This window comes from Spinacia oleracea, chromosome 3 (genome assembly GCF_020520425.1).
Source record: "Spinacia oleracea cultivar Varoflay chromosome 3, BTI_SOV_V1, whole genome shotgun sequence".
Classification (NCBI taxonomy): domain Eukaryota; kingdom Viridiplantae; phylum Streptophyta; class Magnoliopsida; order Caryophyllales; family Amaranthaceae; genus Spinacia; species Spinacia oleracea.
Genome location: NC_079489.1, coordinates 6,589,201 through 6,613,792, shown reverse-complemented (window position 1 = coordinate 6,613,792; position 24,592 = coordinate 6,589,201). Strand labels below are relative to the sequence as shown.

General features: G+C 36.4%; 2 protein-coding genes across 2 annotated transcripts; one reads left to right on the top strand and one right to left on the bottom strand.

The window, feature by feature from the left end:
* The first annotated feature begins 1,634 nt into the window (after nt 1-1,634).
* Nucleotides 1,635-3,824, top strand: LOC130470641 (uncharacterized). Its single transcript, XM_056841146.1, has 2 exons — nt 1,635-2,526; nt 2,784-3,824. Exons 1-2 carry the CDS (start codon nt 1,716-1,718, stop codon nt 3,554-3,556), a joined length of 1,584 nt encoding a protein of 527 aa, XP_056697124.1. The 5' UTR covers nt 1,635-1,715; the 3' UTR covers nt 3,557-3,824.
* An 18,019-nt stretch (nt 3,825-21,843) lies between these two features.
* LOC110783079 (uncharacterized) lies at nt 21,844-24,123 on the bottom strand. The gene is made up of 2 exons (XM_021987374.2): nt 22,442-24,123; nt 21,844-22,155 (listed from the first exon to the last, which is right to left on the bottom strand). Exons 1-2 carry the CDS (start codon nt 23,529-23,531, stop codon nt 22,112-22,114), a joined length of 1,134 nt encoding a protein of 377 aa, XP_021843066.2. The 5' UTR covers nt 23,532-24,123; the 3' UTR covers nt 21,844-22,111.
* Between the last annotated feature and the right edge of the window lie 469 nt (nt 24,124-24,592).

Sequence of the window (24,592 nt, the reverse complement as noted above, 5' to 3'; positions counted from 1 at the left end):
TAGTTCGTACTTTCTAATAATGTCCTTTGAAGGGTATCGTGCCCCTGGACTTATTTGTCACCAATGAATACGTAATTTTAAAAGTGTTTATTAAGCTTTCCCTTATAATAACTAGTTATTGGACCGTGCGCTAGCGCGCACGATCCCCAAGGGTATAAAAAATTGTTTCGTAAAAGAACATTTACAAATTTATGGCGAACTCTAGGAAAATAAAGTTAAAGCTCTATTTGCTCGTAATTGATAATATGTGATTATGTATACGTTTACAAGAGGTTTCATTGATATTTTAACATTCCACGTGCAATTTTAAGCTCTCCGAAATTGTTATTGTAGTATTACACATGAAACATTAACAACGTGCTTAGGTTGAAAATGGATGGGGACATCTCATAGAAAAACAAAGACAAAAAGAATGGTGAAATAGACATTACACTGTTGATAAGAATAAGACAAAAGAAAAACAAAGAAGGAAATTAGGGATATGTAGGTAATTGCACTATTGGATGAATAGTAATAGAAGTTCAAGGCTTTATAAGTGTTAGGATATTGATAGTAATTAATAATAACATATTAATTCATATTTATGTAACATTGATAATTATTATCGTCAATTAGTAAATAATCTCAAACTATTTTAATATAATAATATTAATATGATTTATTTAATATGACAACGCAAATAATCTAAATATTACACATTATGTTTAAGACCATATTGGAACTTATACGACCTTATTAGAAATTATAGGACCTTATTGGAACTTATAGGACATTGTTGGAACTTATAAGACCTCATTAGAACTTATTGGAACTTATCTGAACTTATAAGATCTGAAAATAAGGTCTAAGTTGAAGATAACAATGCCTTAATTTGAAAGTAAAATAACCTCCTAGACTCCTAATGAACATTAGAATATCAGTTTCACCTACTATCTTTTCAATTCCAGCTACTTTATTGTTTTAACTCTATTTCTATTACTTTAGAATTGTCAAACAAAGGGGTTGTTTGGTAACTGGCATTTTGCTTGCTTTTTTTTTTATTGGCCAAATAATACATGTTTAGTCAATGGCTTTTTTCTTGGCTAAAAGCCCACTTTTCCGCCAAAACTCAAAAGCTAGTAAGAGTTTTTTTTGGCAAGTAGTAAGTGTAGCTTTTTACATTGGTTATTGGATTTTCATTTTGGTAATTACATTTTATGAAACCACTGGTAGCCATAACCAAGGCCAGCTAAGGAGTTCAAGACTGTATAATCGTTGCTTTTTGCAACACAAAGTATCACCCCATTCACTCTTAACATATTTTATATGTAGTTGATTGTCTTGATACCCGTAATTATATGATAATCAACTTCATTGTTACATAATCATCAATCCAGTTGAGTAATTATTATTCTCAAAATGTCAGCTTTTGCTATATATGTCAACCTAAAGAAATGGCCCTTTTCTTCCTTCAAATAAAAGTGATTCCAATTTGTAAAATGGAGAAGGCAAAACTATGACTAGCTTAACAATCAAAGGTGCTTCAAGTAATTAAATAATTAACGTTTGACCCGACATCTTAGGATTATACTAATCATAATTCAATTGCCAAAACATCTATAAAAGCACTTGTATGTTTATTCCTGAAAATCACTCATCCAATCTTCTCATCAAGCATACACACTACAACAATAATACTTAGTTTCCTAAGGAGTAGCGAGTTTTTGCAACGGAAAATGGCTCAACCCAAGATGTTTTATCTTGGGTGCATAATTTTGTTGTTGGCCATCGTGGTTGAGGCAGCAAGTACTCCTCCAGGAATTGCTAAAAATCCTGCAAGAGCCTCATGTAAGAAAAAAGAGTACAAGATGTGCTACAACTTAGAACATGTTTGTCCTAAATTTTGTCCTGATAGTTGTGAGGTTGAATGTGCTTCTTGTAAGCCTATTTGTTCTTCTACTTCTTCTAGTGAACATCATTCACCATCTTCGTCCTCCTCCTCATCATCAGCGGCATCCTCTGCTGCATCATCAGCGGCATCCTCTGCTGCATCATCAGCAGCATCCTCTGCATCATCATCCGCAGCATCATCTGCCACATCATCTGCTTCATCATCAGCATCTGCAGCAGCAGCTGTTGCTGCCGCCGCCGCCGCCGCTGCAGCATCATCAGCCTCCTCTGGTTCCTCATCATCATCTGCAGGAGGCCCGGGATCATCGTCTCATAATTCATCAACATCACACTATTACCCACCATCGTCAACACCATCCCCTAAGCCATCAACCCCACCTCCCTCATCACCCACTCCTAAACCACCAACACCTTCTCCTTCTACCCCAACACCGCCATCATCGCCACCACCTTCTACCTCTACTCCCACTACTCCCGCCACACCTTCTTCTCCTCCTAACTCTAATGTTGGCTCTAGAAATAGGGCTAGATGCAGGAACAAGAACTACGGACAATGTTATAATCAAGAGCATGTATGCCCAGCTAACTGTCCTACTTCATGTCAAGTTGATTGCAACACTTGCAAACCCGTTTGCAGTAAGTTTTATATTACTTTTATGAATATATATATATATATATATATATATATATATATATATATATATATATATATATATATATATATATATATATATTTCCATTACATATACTAGGAAATTATGCATGCTAGCTACTTCTGTTCAATGTTTAAATTTTGTAAAAATGTTATGTCCTTTATAGCGATTGTATTTTATTAATTAATGTTCAAATAAATTAAACACGGTCATTAACTCTACATTTATTGTCCATGTTAGATTGTGACTATCCAGGAGCAGTGTGTCAAGACCCTCGCTTCATCGGAGGAGATGGTATCACCTTCTACTTCCATGGCAAGAAGGATAAGGAATTTTGCCTAGTGACCGACCCCAACCTCCACATCAACGCACACTTGATAGGAAAAAGAAACCAAAACATGGGTCGTGATTTTACTTGGGTTGAGTCCATTGGAATCATCTTCAACAACCATCGTCTCTTCTTTGGAGCCAAGAAGACATCCACATGGGATGACGCCAACGACCGTCTCTCCTTGGCTTTTGATGGAGAGCCCATATTCCTGGACGAAACAATAGGCTCTCAATGGTCGTCCATCTCCAAGCCAGAAGTCACCATAACAAGGACTAGTGAAACCAACAACATTGTTGTTGAAATCCAAGGCAAACTCAAGATCACGGCTAAAGTAGTACCTATTACTGACGAAGATTCCAGGGTACACAACTATGGCGTAACCGATGAGGATCGGTTTGCTCATCTCGACCTAGGGTTTAAGTTTTACTCATTAACCGGAAAGGTTGATGGTGTATTAGGGAAAACTTACAGGGATGATTACGTGAGCCGAGTGAACATGAGAGTATCGATGCCGGTTATGGGAGGAGAAAGAGAGTATGCAACTAGCAGCATTTTTGCCACTGATTGTTTGGCTTCGAGGTTTGCTGGTGCACAAGAAGAAACTTCATTAGAGACCATGGAACTTGCTAGCATGAACTGTGCTAGTGGTATGAATGGACGTGGTGTTGTTTGCAAGAGGTAATTCAATACTAATAGAGGATACTAAGGGTATTCACAAATACAATTTCCAGGTCATCGTCATGGGAAATTTATTAAATTAATTATTCATTAATAAAGTGTATGCCTAAGCCTAAATCTCTTACAAGATTGTTCAGGCTTTCTATTGTATGGTAACTTAACGACCTTATGCTTCTAATAAGAATCATGAAGTTGTAAGATTACTACGCTTACAAATATGTACTTCATATAATTGAACTTAATTCTTCTATCTATGGTAAAATGTTGCAATACATCACCTTACTTTCATTTTGTAATATTTTACAATTGAGGAATGAACCCGAAAACCCAATAAGAGATTGAAAAGGAAATTTTGGTTCATTTATAAGGCCAAATAAAATTCTACGGTAAAACCAATTTGTAATTATAGGAGTTACTCTTCTAACTTATACGTAGTACTTCATCCGTCCCTTAATACTTGCACTGTTTTGACTTTTTGCACTATTTACATAATTCACTTTGACCCTATTTTATTTCTAGTATATGAAAACAAATGTTATTATATAATATATTGTAGGGTTCATCTTAATATATATTTTCAAAATATTAATATTTTTATAAATTTTATAATATATAGTTAAAGATATTGGTGGTCAAAGTTGTGCATTGGCAAGCGTGTCCAGTCAAAACGGTGGGAGTATTAAGAGACAGAGGGAGTACTACCTAACTTAAGCATGTAGTAAGTTGGTATTTTCTCCTTTTTCTACAATAGAGACAAGTGAGACATATCACAAGTGGATACAAGTGAGTTTCAAGTTTCAACACATTTTCAAAGTAATCTGATTAGGCAAGTAAAAATAGACAACGAGGACACCAATAACGCAGCTTGAATGCCTGATCACGAACATACATGGTTCTGATATGACCAAAGCAGCAATTGCTAACTGCTATACCCGAGTACAGCCAACTCTGGCTGTACCCCCCAAAAATGACGCGCTCATATTGTTTGTTCATTCTTGTCGACTGTTTGTTCTTTTTTATTGTACTGTTTGTTCATTCTTATTGTACTGTTTATTCTTTCTTGTTGTACTGTTTGTTCATTTTTGTTGTACTGTTTGTTCTTTCATGCTGTTTTTTAAATTCATCATCAAATTTTCATAATTGTTGTATTTTTTGTTCTTTCTTCTAGAACTTTATGTTTTTTTTAATATTGTTTGTTCTTTGTTGTCTATTTGTTTGTTTATAATAATCATATGGTTAATGTTCATAATTAAACTCTTCATTAATCTTTTATTATTTCTTTTTGTATTGTTTGTTCTTTCTTGTTGTACTGTTTGTTCTTTCTTGTTGTTTTTTAAATTCATTCATCAAACTTATTGTTGTATTGTTTGTTCTTTCATGTTGGCTTTAAAATTCATCATAAAATTGTTCATAATTGTTGTATTGTTTGTTCTTTTTTCTGGAATTTTATGTTCTTTTTTATATTGTTTGTTATTTTTTGTTGAATTTTTTGTTATTTTTTGTTTATTTTTTTGTTCATAATAATTATCTGCTTTATTGTTTGTTCTTTCTTGTTGTATTGTTTGTTCTTTCATGTTGGCTTTAAAATTCATAATGAAATTGTTCACTTCATTGGTCTTTTATGTTTTTACAAGCGCCTATATTGTTTATTTCCCAATAAATAAATAAATGTTCATTTCCAAAATAGTAAATGTTCATTCCAAATAAATAAATAAATGTTCATTTCCGAAATAGTAAATGTTCATTTTTGTAGTTTATTTCCAAATAAATAAATAAATTTTCATTTCCAAAATAGTAAATGTTCATTCCAAATAAATAAATAAATGTTCATTTCCGAAATAGTAAATGTTCATTTTTGTACCAGTATTTGTTCTTTCTTGTTGTATTGTTTGTTTTTTCATGTTGGCTTTAAAATTCATCATAAAATTGTTCATAATTGTTGTATTGGTTGTTCTTTTTTCTGGAATTTTATGTTCTTTTTTATATTGTTTGTTCTTTTTTGTTGAATTATTTGTTCTTTCTTGTTTATTTGTTTGTTCACAATAAATATATGGTTAATGTTCATAATGAAATTGTTCACTTCATTGGTCTTTTATGTTTTTACAAGCGCCTATATTGTTTATTTCCAAATAAATAAATAAATGTTCATTTCCAAAATAGTAAATGTTCATTCCAAATAACTAAATAAATGTTCTTTTCCGAAATAGTAAATGTTCATTTTTGTAGTTTATTTCCAAATAAATAAATAAATGTTTATTTTCAAAATAGTAAATGTTCATTCCAAATAAATAAATAAATGTTCATTTCCGAAATAGTAAATGTTCATTTTTGTACCAGTATTTGTTCTTTCTTGTTGTATTGTTTGTTTTTTCATGTTGGCTTTAAAATTCATCATAAAATTGTTCATAATTGTTGTATTGGTTGTTCTTTTTTCTGGAATTTTATGTTCTTTTTTATATTGTTTGTTCTTTTTTGTTGAATTATTTGTTCTTTCTTGTTTATTTGTTTGTTCACAATAAATATATGGTTAATGTTCATAATGAAATTATTCACTTCATTGGTCTTTTATGTTTTTACAAGCGCCTATATTGTTTATTTCCAAATAAATAAATAAATGTTCATTTCCAAAATAGTAAATGTTCATTCCAAATAACTAAATAAATGTTCTTTTTCGAAATAGTAAATGTTCATTTTTGTAGTTTATTTCCAAATAAATAAATAAATGTTCATTTCCAAAATAGTCAATGTTCATTCCAAATAAATAAATAAATGTTCATTTCCGAAATAGTAAATGTTCATTTTTGTACCAGTATATTAATGTTCATTTTAAACAACACAAAACGACATCGTTTTGGATGGGGGTACAGCCAGCTTTGGCTGTACCCGGGTATAGCCAAAAATTTGCGCCAAAGCAGTTCAATAGAACAGGGCCCAAAATTTTTGGAGTCCCAAATTTATAGAAGTTCAAAAATAAGAAGAGGTATACAAAGGAGATCAATTGATCTAGTATGGGATGTTTGGCTTCTGGATAGTACATCTAGCCTTATTAGTTTTTAGCCTGAGTCAGTGGTTCGATTCTTATATTCAACAAGTTTTCTTTCTTTTCAATACTTATTTTCATTTTAGTCCCCCCTTTCTGTACCATTTTATATTCCTTTTTCTCTCCATCATATTGTGTTGTAAATTAATACAATAATACCCCATATGTTACTCAAATGTAAGATGATTTTCCTATTCATCCCATTATACTTTTTTTAATCTCTTTTCAAAGGTGAAAACTCGTTAAATACATTGATAGTTTAAAGATGTTCAATATAATTATATTTAGCCAAATTAACAATGTCTTGTACGTATTTTCGTTGTCATACTCGTAATACTCTCATTTTCATGACGATGCGGTTTTGGATCCTCTAGAGTTCTAAAATAACTCTACACGGTAGAGTTTGATCAATATCAACCATTGAATGAAAAATCAATGGCTCATATATTTTGTCACCAAAATCTTCCTTATTTTTTCTCATCAATATCCAACTCTTCATTTCCCATTCCCATTAATACGAGCCATTGATTTTAAAATGTATGGTTTAGATACAACTCTATTTTGTAGAGTTTTATTAAAACACTAGAGGATCCGAGTGATGATGATAAAGAGAAAAACGAGGTACCCTGAAACGAAGAACCTGGATATTGGAGTATTTGTTATAAATGTTTTTGGGCTAATTTGTTGTGCTTTGTGTCATGGGCTTAGGCAACATTAGCCTAATACTTTCGGTTGTAATTTAGTTTGTATATGTACCTAACTGATACTCAATACAAATATACTTCTATCTAATTTGTAACTGGAATTATAGAATAATATCTATGTTCTTTATTATTAATTTGGAACACTTATGAAACAAAAGGTATAATATATATCGTGTAAAATCTGTAAATATGGGACGAACGAACGGTAGCCTATGACATCCATGCTCAATTATCCATACCCGAATTAAGAAAAACGATTAAGGAAAGCAATAAGAAATTATAATGCGGGTATTGTTAAACTCACGTATGCCCAACTTGCGCATAAGAAATCCAAACTGTTGTCGTCCAAGCGCTTTTGTCAAAATGTCTGCTAACTGATTACCCGTAGGAACATACGATGTAGACAAATTACCCTTTAATATTTCATCACGAACAAAATGGCAGTCGACCTCAATATGCTTAGTACGATCATGAAACACTGGATTCTTAGCAATATGTAGAGCAGACTGACTGTCACAAAATAATCTCATAGGCTTGGAATGCATGACACCAAGGGAAGATAACAACGACTTCAACCACTTTAACTCACAAGTGGCTACGGCCATAGAACGATATTCGGCTTCTGCAGACGAGCGAGACACAGTAGGTTGTTTCTTTGTTTTCCATGACACAGGAGATCGCCCTAAAAATACCACATAACCTGTTAACGACCGTCGAGTCAACGGACAAGCCGCCCAATCACTATCACAAAATGCTGTCAAACTCATGTCTGAGATGGGACGTAACAAGATTCCCTGTCCTGGAGTACCCTTTAGGTATCGTAGGACACGAAGGGCTGCATCCCAATGCGGGACTTGCGGACAACTCAAAAATTGGGCCAGAACATGTACAGAATAACTCAACTCAGGACGAGTAACGGATAAGTATACTAGTCGACCAACTAACCGACGGTACTTGTCGGGATGCTCAAAAGGGTCACCAGACGCATGTGCAAGGCGATGATTTTGCTCCATAGGTGTGTCAATAGGCTTACAACCTAACATTCCGACCTCCGTCAAAATATCCAGAGAGTACTTACGTTGACACAAAAAAATACCTTCAGGGCTACGTGCAACTTCGATGTCCAAAAAATATTTTAATATGCCAAGATCTTTCATATAAAAACAAGTGCTCAAATAAGTTTTAAAGCGCTCAATCGCATCATGAGAAGAGCCTGCAATAATCAGATCGTCGACATAAACAAGAACATGCAAAGAAATTCCTCCTTGGACATAACTAAACAATGAGTAATCAGCATATGATGGTTGAAAACCAAACGCCCTCAAGGCACTGGACAACTTTGCAAACCACTGTCTCGGGGCCTGTTTTAAGCCATACAATGACTTTCGTAATCTGCATACCTTCCCAGGAGTAGGAGTACTATAACCGGGTGGAAATTTCATATATACCTCTGAAGGAAATAATGCCCTTGGTCCAAGTATGCATTCTATGTTAAGTCTAATAAATGCGGTTCAGTATTAATTAACAAGTTAATAATTCAGTGAGATCAAGTGAGCTGAATGCCTAGCTAGAGGCCGCTTCAGTTCAAGTGGAATTAATGATATTAATCCACAGCTTACTCTTGACTGAACCCGTAGGGTCACACAAATAGTACGTAAACGGATCAAGTATTTAATGGCATTAAATACTCCATCTATGAATATTCGGAACCGACGGATCTTGGTTTCAGTGGGAGCTAAGATCGTCACAGGCAAGAAATGAATACTCCGGAAACGATGATATTGCCGGAAACGGAAATATGGATCGTATCGGAAATATGAATATTATCCAAGTCGTAGATGTTGCCGGAAACGGAAACATGGTACGTATCGGAAAATATTATTGGAAATGGAAATATTACCAGAATCGGAAATATTGCCGGAAACGGAAATATTGTCAGAATCGGAAATATTGCCGGAATCGGAAAATAATTCCGAAAACGGAAATATTAAATATTTGTTCGAAACGGAAATTAATTCCGGAATCGGAAATATTAAATATTGTTCGTATCGGAAATAGATTCCGGAAATGGAAATTTAATCAGAAGCGTATCGTACGAATTAGCATCGGACGAGGCCTGCCGGACGAAGGCCCAGCACGAAGCCAGGCCGTCGCCCAGCAAGCATGCGCGCCACAAAGCCCAGCCAAGGCAGCGGCCAGGCCTACCGCAAGGCAGGCCCAGCGCGCGCCAAGAGGCCACGGCTGCGTGGGCCGTGCTGCGCGGGCTGCTGCTCGCACGCATGGGCAGCCCTTGTGGCTGCCGTGTGTGTGTGAGTTTGTGCTCATGCATGATTCCTGAATCTGCAAGAGTCAGTGTATGATTAAATGTCTATTCCTAATTGGATAAATTAATTAAATAGAATTCATGTAGGATTCTAATTCCAATTAATTCGCATCCTACTAGGATTACGATTCCTTTTCCATAACTCTATAAATAAAGGCCTAGGGGTCATAATTTATACAGAAGTTTAAAAGTATTCAAAAGTGAGTTTTTTGAGAGAAAATTAAAACACATCTTGCTCATAAAAGTGCCGAATTTTCTAGTACCTTAAGGGCGATTCTAGTTGGTCAATCTTAAGGCGGATCCGGACGTGCTGTGGACTATCTACGGAGGGACGACACTTGGAGTCCTAAAAGACTTGTTCTTGTTCGGTTCGGGCGCAGCTAGGGAGGGCACGCAACAAAGAGTATGCATCTAATTATGCTATATGATTATGTGTAAATAATATGTTTCCTGGGTTAATGGTTGTTTCCGCATGATCTATGTAAATGTCATATGTATCATAACCTAACAGTGGTATCACGAGCCCCTTATTATTTTCATAATCTAAATTGCATGAACATGGTTAAATATTACAAATTTGCAAGAATTAAAAGGGGTGATTAATTTTCGTAATTGTTAATTAATTGCAAATTGCGTTTATTTAATTATATGTACGCAGTTTTTCGGCAGTTTCTTCGTTACTCATCCGAATTGAGTGATTTTTGTGTCAATTCCGCATGTAAAAGGCATTCTAAAATTTTGACAAAAATAGTATTTTTCTGCCGAACCCAGAATTCTCAAATTCGAAGCCTAACTATGACTTTTCGAAGGTTTTAGTTTTTCGAATGCAAAATTTCGTAAATTTAAGATGTTAAATTAAATATTTGCGATTCTTGTTGATAAATCTTGAATTTTTGATTGACCTACTGCATATGTTTAACAAGTTTGAATGCCTAGTCTTGTTAATTATGCAATCTAATTTGTAATTATGATTAATTTGTTGAAAATTAGAATAATTTAGAATTAATTTGATTTTCATAATTAATTGTAATTTAATTAGAAACCTATGATTAAAAACCACCATAAAAATTGTAAATTTACGATAAATTTTAAATTTTTATGACCTAGACTTGAATCCATAACAATCGGAAATCAATTGGATAATAAATTTTCGATTTTTCGCCCTAAAATTATGAAATTAATAATATTTATTAATTTGTCATTAATTTTAAATATAAATTTTAAATTTTTATGCGATTCGTTCAAATAACTTGCACGCACGAAGCAATGGACGCTTCGTGTTACCCTTAAGGGGTGTTGTATAATGCGGGCATGCGACGACGAGCAAGGGAGCTCGTCGCCCGTGCGGCACGAATGCAATGAGCAAGGGCGTAGTGCACGAGCGCAAGGCAGCAGCCCTGCCTTGTGTCGTGTGCCACGAGCAATGAACGTATGGGCATGGGCGAGGGGCGAGCCAAGGCAGTCGCGTGTGGGCAGCAAGCGAGCTGCGCCACAACGCGCGCTGCCTCGCACAAGTGCGCGCAGCCTCGCGCGCAGCGAGCGCAAGCTCGCGTGCCACGAGCGCTGCGCACAGCATCACTCGCGCGCGCGCAGCGAGCGATCTCGCGCGCCAGCGAGCGATGGCTCGCGCGCGCGCAGCGAGCGATCTCGCGCGCCAGCGAGCGATGGCTCGCGCGCACCAGCGAGCGATCTCGCGCGCCAGCGAGCGATCTCGCGCGCCAGCGAGCGAGCCAGCGCGCCCAGCGAGCGATCTCGCGCGCGCACTGCGAGCGATAGCTCGCGTGCGATGGGGCGCTGTGCGGAGGCTTGCGTTGGGACAGCAGCAGCTATGCTACGAGCGCATGGGCTGCGCGCACATGGCCAGCAATGGCTGTGTGCGTACGGCCCATGGGCGTGCAACGCGTAGGGTGTTTGCGTTTCGATTAGATCGTTTTGAATGTTTAATTTGAAAATTTCAGTTCACGTAATTTTAATTAATTTTAAAATTAATAATTTGAATTAATTTCTTGGATTTTAATTTTGAATATTATAATTATAATAAATGGAATTTATTCTAATTATTTTACTAAAATTAAAATCATGAATTAATTTAAATGCGACTGAAATTAAATTAAATTTTTGGATTCAATTATAAATTTATATGAGCTTTAAATTTTAATTAAATTTGTATGTTTCCGGTTAGACTAGAAATACAATTTTATGTTTAAAATTAGTAAAGCATATGAATTTATTGGTTTGAGTGGGAGCGCTTTTTAGTCATAAACTCTTGATTAGGTCTACAAATCCTTAAGGTTAAAACAACTTGATTAGAATTAATAAGGACTGAATAATTGGTAGATTATTGGTGCCCTTGATTAATTGCTGCAAATGTTTACGTGATGCATAATGTGTTTTACTAACCAGCTATGTGGGCCATTCATGATAATGAATGGGTGAATGGTATATATTGTATATGTACTGTTTTGCAGGTTATGAAGTGACTAGTATGGCCCAAATAGGATAGAAAATATGGTCTGCGTACCATTAATTTGAATGTAATTGGTCTAAAGTACCAAAGTTATTTTTCAATTCAAATATGGTCTGCGAACCATCAAATAGTTGTAATTAGTTATAGCTTATCCTATTTGAAGAAAATGGTGCCTCCCACGGAGATTTTCAAGACGGACTTTGAAGTCAAAGCTTCAAGATGAAGTCGGGCCATACTAGATCACAAATATCTTATGCATGTTTTAAGTTATTTATTGCTTTTAAATATGTCTTAAAATGCATGAGATCAAAAGCTTGATTATGTTGCATGATTAAGGATTTTAGTTCACTTAAAATCTAACCAACATAGTAAGAGCCTTAAGTTCCAAACTTAAAAATTGAGTTAAAAGGTGCCATGCCAAAATATACACTTGCTTGGATATCCTTTACATCAATCTAGTAATAGTTTTCGCTCAGCGAGGTGTTACTTATTGGTCCTAAAGGGGCAAGGTACACAAATAATTGTGAGTACATGTTAGTTTTGGTGAAACTCAACGATATAAGTAAGGAGTCCTTTTATGTCGTGGCAAAATCGATAGGTTTACCTAATAAGTTCTTAGACGTACCTATCAACCAAGAGTAGTTTCTAGACTATTAGCAAAAGGCTTTTGCTTACCTAAAATGTTTTAGAATTGAGTCGACAAACTGTGCTTAATTCTTCAATGGTTTTAGGGTCTTGGAATCATTTTATTCACACCTGCCGGAACAATAAAATCGAATAAAATGCTAATAACTTGTTTGAATTGCATGGATGCTTTAATTTCAAGTTATTATTCATGATAAATGTTTAGACTTTGCATGCTTCAATGTATGTTTTAATTATTGTTTATAATTAAATATCTTGCACTGCAATAAATCCTTTTAGAAAGGTAACAGTAAATTTCCTCGATTGGTAGTGAATCCAAGAACGATTCACGGAAATGAGAGAAAATGAGCAATTTAAAATGTACGTTTCTTATATCGACTTTTATGGTTGTTTTCGAGTATCAAAGTCGAATGGCAAACCGATTGGTGCTTGTGAATTCAAAATACAACGTAGTTTTGAGATCATAAAGCATTGAGCTTAAACGCTCAGCTTTACCAATGGTTAACAACCTAATATCTTTGTCCATTTAATTCTCGAATGAGTCTAGTCCCTAGACATTCGAATAGATCGATACTTAGAGAACTTTAGAAGCTTCTGGTAAGATCATCTAGTTGAAACAGAATATTCAACATAAATTAAAATGGTAAAGAACCTTGTTAGTGACATTAGACATGTCTAACGAAGTATAAAAGTCAACACTAAAGAATTCAATTCTTAAGACTATAAGAAAGGGTACAAGAAATAGGAAAACGAGGAACAAATGAAAGGAATTTACGATTCCGTTTCTACCTATAAGTTTATGTTTAAAGAGAAGTGACCTAGCAATCAAACTTCCTTGGTATCATATACCGCTTGAGGTTCTTACTTTGGTAATAACTCAAACAATGGAAACTAGGATACACTAATGACCTACAAGTGGGAAATGAAGCATGGCAATGCTACATTAGTTGTAGGGTCATCTAGTTTGTTTTAAGTCCTTTCAAAGGCTGGAACTTAATGGCTATTTTGTTCCATAATCAGCATACCTAAATTTCTGCTTCAAACACAGAAAGACTCACATTCAAAGAAAAACAAAAACAATGTTTGTTTGTTTATTTGAATGAAATGGTCAATTACAGGTTGAGTCAATATGCTTGATTAAAACAAACAACTCTTTAAAGAACTTTACTAGGTTCAAATCAACCCCTTGATTTGAGTTCCACAAATCTTTGGCATTGTTGCTTAGACCATATCAACAAGTTAACATTCATAAGCTCTATTTTGATGGACTTCTGAAAGTTGATTGATTTCTAGATCATTTTTAAGACTACTAGTCTTACTTGTTGAAAGTAACAAAAGATATGAACTATTGTTAGAACGCCTAGACAATGGAGTTCAAAGCTAAAGAAAGATTTTATGGCTTTATTATTTCACATGAATTTGAGTGAATATAGGTTTATTTACTCAAATGTGATATAAGTTGAATCTGTTTGGCTAGTTCAAAGATTCAGAAGTATAAAATCCACTTGGCAAGAAATCATAAAGATCTAGGTTAGATCATGTTCATGATTACTTGAGACCAAATATGATCATCAATGATTGTGTGTTGTAATTTCACAATCTAGGTCCATAAGATATGGCATATCTATGTTGGAATGATCGAGGTCAATTAGTACTTGATTCGATCAATGATGAATCATAAAGACTTTTCCTATAATTTCTAAAACAAAATGCTCAACTACCACCAAACTAAACCAAATTCGTCAAAGCTATTGAAAAGTAATTTCAGGATATCTTTTCAATTATATATATCTAAAGAGTTGCTAAACTCAGTGGGAGCTTAGTGTTTGTTATTCAACAAACTAAGGCCCAAGCATAGATATATGTTTCATTGTGATTTATTCAAATGAGACACAAGGGTATTGTTTCTACCACGAATTTTTGAGAACATAATGTTTGTTTGCTCGAAATAATGTCCTTTTGGAGATTCGTTTCCAAAATGACAAGTGGGAGAAAATAGACCTCGAAAGTTTTCGAGGCGAACAACAAACATAAACGGACATTCCGGAGGCTTTTCGAAGTGCTTCAGAAAATCTGAACTTATTCTTTAAGGACTTTAGAAGTGGCTTTAAAGAATAGACATCTCTTAGAAGACTTTACAAGTGCTTCAAGGAGAACAGAATATTCAAAGGACCTTCAAGTGGCTATTTGATATTCTATTGTTTGATACCCTAGTAGGCATAGAGTTCAAGTCACTGGAACTATGAGATTCTTCTATTAGATAGTGAAGAAACATGGAGTTCAGGTCATTGAAGCTATGCAATTCTTCTATTAAATAGTGAAGAAACCTACAACTTGCAGTCAAACTATTATCATGTAGATTAATGAGTTTGTGACTTGTAAGAAAGCTATGACGAAACCTAGATTCCCTAAAATGGTTAGAGGCCATATATAGACTCAAATGTTTTAAATGGTTAGAGGCCATAAAACATACTCAATGTTTTGATGACAAAATTGAAATTTTGTTGATTTGCAAAAATGGGTTCACACCTATTGGTTGCAAGTTTGTTTTAAGGATAAAAACCATCAAACATGGAATTGTGTTCACACACAAAGCTAGATTAGTTGCTAAAGGTTACAAGCAAATTCATGGTGTAAATTGTGTTGAAACCTCATGCATAATCGTAATGCTCAAGTCTATAATTCAAGCAATGATTGCATATTGGTACATATAGCAATTAGATGACAAAACGTATTCCTCAATCAAATGTTGGAATAAACTATGTACATGGTATGTCATAGGATTTGTGGATCCAAATAAATGCTTGAAAGAGAAAGCTAGCTTATAAAATCTAAGTACAGATTTAAGCAAGCAATTGGGAATTGGAACTGTATTTTAAGTGAAGCTAATAAGCATTTTAGTTTCATAAAATATACATGATTCTTATACATAAGAAGTTTAGTGGGAGTACATAAAACTTAATTGGTCCTATGTGTATTACACACATATCTCTCTATTGTGAAATAACATTCAAATGCTAATGACTTAGATTTGAAATTATTCATCAATGATGGACCATGGCGAAACTTAGTACATATTGGGTATTAAGATCTATTTACAAAGATCTTATAATATTGTTTTAGATTAAGTAATGGCATTTACTAAATCAAACACGAAAGTCTCCATTGGAGATATTCGACCCATGTGAATAAATCTAAGTAAAGAATGTTTGAACTATGTATAAGCATTTACTAAGTTAAACATCAATGAGTCTAAATGAGATTCTTAACCTATATTATATGTCAAAGAATTTAGCTGGATTCAGTATCTACTAAAATTGAATGAGCTAAAGTTACATGAATAGAATTCAATTGGGAATTATTCTGCAAAAGAATTTATCATGTATGATATAATATGAGGATCGCCAAAAACGTATCGTATGACTTTAGGCATGACGAACATATACCAATCTCTATTGATCTAAGTGAAGATCAACTAGATTGAGACCAAGAATACTTATGGTACTTGAAAAGGTACATAGGAATAGTTCTTGATTCAAGGAAATAAAGATACGCTAAATATTGATGCTACACGCATAAACACTGGCAAAGGATCAAGCAAGACCCTTTGGAGTTAACCATTGATAAGGACGAGCTATAGAGCATCGTGTTTTGAAATGGCAACATGGATTGGAGACCATGAGTTGTTGCGTGGGAAATTAAAATATTAATTTCTATGTTCTAAGATATAGTTGGAGAGTCTTCCACATATCTATGAACTGCTTGGATAGGTAAATCCAAACAAAGCATCACTAGCAACCTATGCAGTTGAAGTAAAAGTAATTATTGCCTAAGAAGCAATAAAACAGGGTTGTTTAAAGTTCTTCACTGAACTTGGGTAGATCACCTATCTGCTGGCTTGATGGTTCTTCATTGAAAAATGCGTGGAACCACTCTTGAAGCAAGAAAAACGTCTGCTAACTTAATGGTTCTTCATTGCAAAATGCGTAGAACCACTAATGTAGTAAGAAAGACTAGATCACATAATAAACAAACTCGAAAAGATCTTATCATCATATCTCGAAGAACATTCGATGAAAAGGATATTAAGATTGGCAAAGCATAATAACTAAACCTATGCAACAAGTGAGAAGCAACACTTACATTGTAGCACTGGAAATCAAGCATAGCTTTGAAATTCCATGAACTGTTTTAGAAGATGGGTTTGAGGCCCATGGTTGTAAAACATTGGGGTTGAACATTTATCATATATGAAATGTATTTTCATATTCCATTTAATCTTGGTTTAGTATTAAATGATGAGTCCCTTCAATTTGACGATATATTCAAGATAGACTGTCAGGACCAGTCCTGTGACTAAGAAATGTCTATCAAGTGAACTTGAATGTCAAAGGTTGAAAATGGTCCCTAATCGGAGTTTTCTATAAAATTGGACGCATAGAAAACGTTAGACGATTAGAATGCAAGATGACTAGTAGTTCTGTTTCTTGAACTATGTGGACATGGCAATGTCATAATCATTTGCATAGATACTTACTTTGGGAAGACTAGTATCGGACAAGACCTATGAAACTTTACTGTAAGAGATGAAAGTCTGTCATAAGTAAATTTCATTAAATTATTAGACACTAAATCCTCAATACCTGAGTGATTTGAGATTACTTGTTTGAGAACTGGTTGCTTTGACGTTGACCAACCGTCGCACCGTAAAAGGAGGCTATAAAGGCAACGCTCAGGTAATCACCTATCAAACGAAGTCTAATCTCAAGATCGCAAGATTGGGATTGTCCTCCCATAAATCGGGATGAGATGCTTAAAAGTTGTACAAGGCCACTCGGAGAGCTAGAAACTGTGAAATGCATGGCCGTGCTCGGATGAATCATAGGCTATGATTATCTGTTTATTTGATCAGTTGAACTCTGAAACCGAGGAACACCTCTGGACATAATAAGGATGACAACTCTTACCTTATGTTCAAGAGCAAGCATCGAGCGACAAAGGAATTAGGAAATGCACACTTGTCCCTAAGGACAAGTGGGAGACTGAAGGAAATAATGCCCTTGGTCCAAGTATGCATTCTATGTTAAGTCTAATAAATGCGGTTCAGTATTAATTAACAAGTTAATAATTCAGTGAGATCAAGTGAGCTGAATGCCTAGCTAGAGGCCGCTTCAGTTCAAGTGGAATTAATGATATTAATCCACAGCTTACTCTTGACTGAACCCGTAGGGTCACACAAATAGTACGTAAACGGATCAAGTATTTAATGGCATTAAATACTCCATCTATGAATATTCGGAACCGACGGATCTTGGTTTCAGTGGGAGCTAAGATCGTCACAGGCAAGAAATGAATACTCCGGAAACGATGATATTGCCGGAAACGGAAATATGGATCGTATCGGAAATATGAATATTATCCAAGTCGTAGATGTTGCCGGAAACGGAAACATGGTACGTATCGGAAAATATTATTGGAAATGGAAATATTACCAGAATCGGAAATATTGCCGGAAACGGAAATATTGTCAGAATCGGAAATATTGCCGGAATCGGAAAATAATTCCGAAAACGGAAATATTAAATATTTGTTCGAAACGGAAATTAATTCCGGAATCGGAAATATTAAATATTGTTCGTATCGGAAATAGATTCCGGAAATGGAAATTTAATCAGAAGCGTATCGTACGAATTAGCATCGGACGAGGCCTGCCGGACGAAGGCCCAGCACGAAGCCAGGCCGTCGCCCAGCAAGCATGCGCGCCACAAAGCCCAGCCAAGGCAGCGGCCAGGCCTACCGCAAGGCAGGCCCAGCGCGCGCCAAGAGGCCACGGCTGCGTGGGCCGTGCTGCGCGGGCTGCTGCTCGCACGCATGGGCAGCCCTTGTGGCTGCCGTGTGTGTGTGAGTTTGTGCTCATGCATGATTCCTGAATCTGCAAGAGTCAGCGTATGATTAAATGTCTATTCCTAATTGGATAAATTAATTAAATAGAATTCATGTAGGATTCTAATTCCAATTAATTCGCATCCTACTAGGATTACGATTCCTTTTCCATAACTCTATAAATAAAGGCCTAGGGGTCATAATTTATACAGAAGTTTAAAAGTATTCAAAAGTGAGTTTTTTGAGAGAAAATTAAAACACATCTTGCTCATAAAAGTGCCGAATTTTCTAGTACCTTAAGGGCGATTCTAGTTGGTCAATCTTAAGGCGGATCCGGACGTGCTGTGGACTATCTACGGAGGGACGACACTTGGAGTCCTAAAAGACTTGTTCTTGTTCGGTTCGGGCGCAGCTAGGGAGGGCACGCAACAAAGAGTATGCATCTAATTATGCTATATGATTATGTGTAAATAATATGTTTCCTGGGTTAATGGTTGTTTCCGCATGATCTATGTAAATGTCATATGTATCATAACCTAACAACCTCCTCTTCCAAATCTCCATGTAGAAAGGCATTATGAACATCCATCTGGTGTAATTCCCAATTCATAGATACCGCAACGGCTAAAAACAAACGAACAGTACCCATTTTTGCCACAGGAGCAAAAGTCTCATTATAATCAACACCTTCAACCTGCCTATTACCATAGACAACCAAACGTCCTTTAAGACGTTCAACTTTGGACTTGTCAGTGTATTTAGTTTTATACACCCAACCACTACCAATAGCTTTTTTACCTGGAGGAAGATCTTCTACTGTCCATGTACCACTACGTTCAAGAGCATCAATTTCCTCCTGCATTGCTTTTCGCCAGCCAGGATGCTTAACTGCTTCTTCAAAAGAGGTTGGTTCCTTCCCCTTCGTAATAGCCATCAAAAAACACTTGTGTCTCACAGAAAATTTATCATATTCAACATAACAAGTTATAGGAAAGGGAGTACCTGAGTTACGTGATTGAGGAGGATCGACAGATAATGTAGATGGGTCTATATTTTTCGTAATGACAGTATTAGTTACATAATCACGTAATTTTGACGACGGTATTTTAAGTCGATGTCCTCGACCGAGGGTTGCCGTATTAGTAGTACCCGAATCCGTAGGCAAACTCCCCCTCAAATTAAGGGGTGTTGAAATAATTGTTTCATCATTTATAATATTTTCAATATTAATGCCTCCATTAATGCCACTTGCATTAATTTCACGTGAACACTTTGTCAGGTTGTTTTGTTGCTCACTATTGTTGTCGACATTAGAGCTGTTAAAAACTGACCCGATCTGAAAATCCGACCTGAACCGACCGAACTCGTAACCGACCATGACCCGAAATTACGGTAAAATAGGTAACCCGAAACCCGACCTGTACCCGACCCGAAAAAACCGATAACCGATTTTAACCCGATTTTGTAACACCCGAACCCGAACCCGACACCCGACCCGAAAATGACCGATAACCGAACTGACCCGACCGAACAATGACCCGAACCCGATTCGATACCCGACCCGATGTCAACCCAAAACCGATTGTAACTCGATGAAACCTGCTATTGACCCGACTTGTGACAACCCGCTACCCGATTTACCCGAGTTATCAATGACACGACCAAATATTAACTACATTGATAAATCTATTTTAATTATTTATTGCTAGATATTGAAAAATTTAACTCTAAAATATGTTAAACAAAATTTTTTAGAATATAAAATAATTAAAATGTATAGGTTAATTATCACACCCGAGTTTGACCCGTCCTTGAGAGTGACCCGATCTGAATTCTATTTGATCTGATTATTATCCGATCCAAACTAAGACACGAACCCGAAAATAACTGTGTTGCAAACCGACTTAAACCCGACTCGATAAGACCCGAACCCGAAATTATCTGCTACAAACCGACTTAAACCCGACCCGATAAGACCTGAACCCGAAATCAAACCTGACCGAAATGTAACCCGACCCGAACCCGACCTGAACCCGGGATAGGAAAAAAACCAGATATGACCCGACCTGAAATCGACCCGACCGAACCCGAACTCAACCCGAATGAAATATTGACCCGACACGACCCGACCTGATCATGACCCGAGACCCGAGATGACCCGACCGAAACCCGACCCGATGACCTGTTTTGACAGCTCTAGTCGACATACGCATCAGACACACTACTTTGTTATCGCAACATCTCACGCTGATTGCTACTTTCGGGCCTTACTGCAACAACGTCTTGTCTTACTACACCAATATTTTGGTCACAGAGGATAGCTGGCTCAATAGAGGGAAGATCGTTGCATTGCCCATTAATACTACTTTGCCCAGCAACATCCAAGACAACCGGTCCAGCGGGTACGCTGGCTGATCCAGCGGGTAACGCAGACCCCTCAACACTCATATTTATCAAGCCATCCATTGCATCATACGACTCATCGTCCCATGCCGGTGGTGACGCAAAATATTTCTCCCATTGCAACCGCCTATCGTTGGGAAGTGACTCAAGATAAGGAAATTGATCCTCAAAGAATTGTACGTCACGGCTCACAAAGAACTCATTAGCATCTAAATCATACAGACGCCATCCTTTCTTCCCAAACAGATAACCAACAAAAATACACTTTCGAGACCGTGAATCAAACTTATCCTTAACTCGAGGTCGATTAGCAGCATAACATAAGCACCCAAAAATACGAACACTATCATACGAGGGTATTTGGCCGAACAAGCATTCATGAGGTTTCTTACCATCTAGAACGGGAGTAGGTGTTCTATTTATTAGATAAACCGCAGTCATAACACACTCACCCCAAAAATACTTAGGTAATTTTGCCTGAAACCTTAAAGCACGAGCAACATTCAAAATATGACGGTATTTACGCTCCACTCTACCATTTTGTTGGGCCGTGTCAACACAAGACGTTTGATGCAAAATTCCCTTTTTAGCAAAAAATTGTTTTAAGCTTAGAAACTCTTGACCATTATCACTCCGTAGTACTTTTATTTTACTTTGAAACTGGGTTTTAACCATTGCACAAAATTCTTGAATTAACTTCGCAACTTCATATTTGCCAACCATAAGAAACACCCAGGTGGCACGAGAATAATCGTCAATGATCGTGAGAAAAAAATCTTGCATCACAACTAGCAACAATTTTATTCGGACCCCAAATATCACAATGTACTAAATCAAATATTCCGGATGCTTTATTATTGCTTAAAGGAAACGAGTTTCGGGGTTGCTTCCCCATAAAACAAATATCACAATTGAAAGAACAAGAACGACTACTATGAGCATTACTACGACTACAAGTCACCCCAGGAAGAGAAGAGACTACTTGTATTGACGGATGACCAAGACGCCTATGCCATAACAAACTTGCATCTGAAACCACTACTTTGTTTGCCTGAAGACTCCGAGCACGAACAGGACGAAAAATATAGACCCCATTAATCTGCTCCCCCGCGCCAATCAGGTGACTCAAACTGCGGTCCTGAATAGTACATAGCTTGTTAGTGAACATAACAATAAATTTTTGTTTCTCTAGTAATTGAGACACAGACATTAAATTGCAAGTAAGAGCGGGAACAAATAGGACATTATCCAAAATTAAATTATCAGACAAAATAATTTTTCCTCCTTTGTAGCAGTAGTACTTTTTCCATTGGGCAGACCAACGGGCGATGAAATATCAAACAATTCAGTAAATAGATCAATATTACCAGACATGTGATTCGAGCATCCTGAGTCAATAATCCACTCAACGGAATTAAACGTACCAAGTTTGTTAGCATCTGACGAAGTAGAAGCCTTTGAACCCTTTACGACAGCCATAAGTTCATGCCATTGAGCATCTGTGATAGTGGGTACACTCCCACGATCTGCCTCGGACAGGTGCTCATGTGCACCACCCCTTGTGCCAGTGCCAGCGCCAACATTGGCTGCGAAGCCACCGCGACCTCGTCCCGTATTCCTACCTCCGGGGGCACCTCGGCCACTACGGCCAGCAGTGCGACCCCCGCGAGAACCCTCGGAATATCCATGAAGCTCAAAACATGTCTCTTTAATGTGACCAAATTTGCCACAGTGACTACATTCTCTCCTTTCTGTTGTACGACCAGATGCCGTACCACTAGCAGTAAACCTAACCGCCTCAGTACGAGAGACCTCATTGGCCTCAGACACAGCTTGTTTACGTTCATCAGCAATAATCTTAGCATAAGCAACATTCATAGTAGGTAGGGGATCACTCATTAACAATGTAGAAACCACAGTACCAAATTTCTTTGAGTCAAGACCAATACAAAACTGATGCAACATCTCAGTATCTCGAATTTTAGCATATTCACTCGCAGCAGAACAAGTACAAGCAGGCAATTTGGAGTAACTAGACAACAAATTTTGATATTTATGTAATTCACCATAATAAGTAGCAACAGGCCTACCCCTTTGTTTACAGTCAGAAATAGCATGTTTAATTTCGAGAATACGAGGACCATTACCAAGAGAATATGTATGCTTTAAATCATCCCACAAAATTTTAGCATCATCAGGAAAAGTAATATTAGACCGAACACTAGCATCAAGAGTATTATAAATCCAAGCAACAATAGTAGAATTAACAATACCCCACTGTCGAAAATCGGGAGATTCCTCATCTGGCATAGTAATAGACCCATCAATGAACCCAAGTTTGCTTTTTGCGCGAAGATTATTACGAAAAGATCTAGACCACTCCTCATAATTGTCCGTCGTAAGCAAGATAGGGCTGATTACCAAGTGAGTACCTTCACTCGGATGAAGATAATAATCTGTGAATGGTTCATAACGAGTAGTACTGGAACCACTCGGCTTCTCCCCTTCAACCATTATAAATTTGTTAGAGAAAAAGAAAACAAAACTTTAAGTAGCCAAATAATTGAATTACCGACGAGCGAAACAAAGGAAAAACCGATGTTGTCGTATATTTGGCACTAGGAGACAAAAGGAATTGACAAATTGAATTGTCAGGTGAGTGATAACGTGAAGTACGAACACGGCAACACGCAGGACACTCTTGTTTGAAATTGCGCAAAACAACGAACAAGATACAATCTTTGTCCGATAATAATTTGCGTAGAGATTATCAAGATTAATAACTCTTGATCGATTAATTGAAGCCAGGAATTCTCTCAACTGATTGTGCGGAAAAAAAATCTTTAGGGTTGTGTTTAGACAAATGATTGAAATAAATCTCTAATCTTAGAGAGGCTGTGATACCATGTTAAACTCAGAGTAGATTAGGAGAAAACGGCTTAGCCTTCTGTATATTATTATTGACGTATATATAATATACAATTAGGTACACAACCCTAACACAATATAAACTCCTAAAATATAAGCCTAATAACAATCGGGAACTTTACAGTTTACAAACTTTACAGTTTACATAATACGAGGAATTCTATATATGATATAATTCCTAATAGGTATATCATTCAAGGAAAGCAATAAGAAATGATAAGGCGGGTATATCATTTTATACCAAATACGCACTTTATAGACATTATATTATAACGTATCGAAGTATATCATATAATACCAAATATGTACAATTTTAGGATGCGTTCTATCTTTTTAGACACTGATCCTTAGAAATACGGAGTACGTTATAAATAAATACGTAGGTTGTCTTCTCTGAAATTATACTTACTGTTCCGGTGTTGAAGCGGCTGGAACAGTGGGCTTCGTATGAAGGCCCGTTTGAGTTGTGTTGAAGATCTTGCTAGCTTGAATGAGTTGTGTCCGAATTCACCTGCACAATAACAAAGTTACTAGCCTCGGGGGTGGCGGTAAATTGGACGTACCTTGAGGTGTGAGCATTGGCGGCCTATTTATAGTGTTTGCGTAATAAATGTGCCCATATGTCATTTATTACTGTTAGGCCTTGA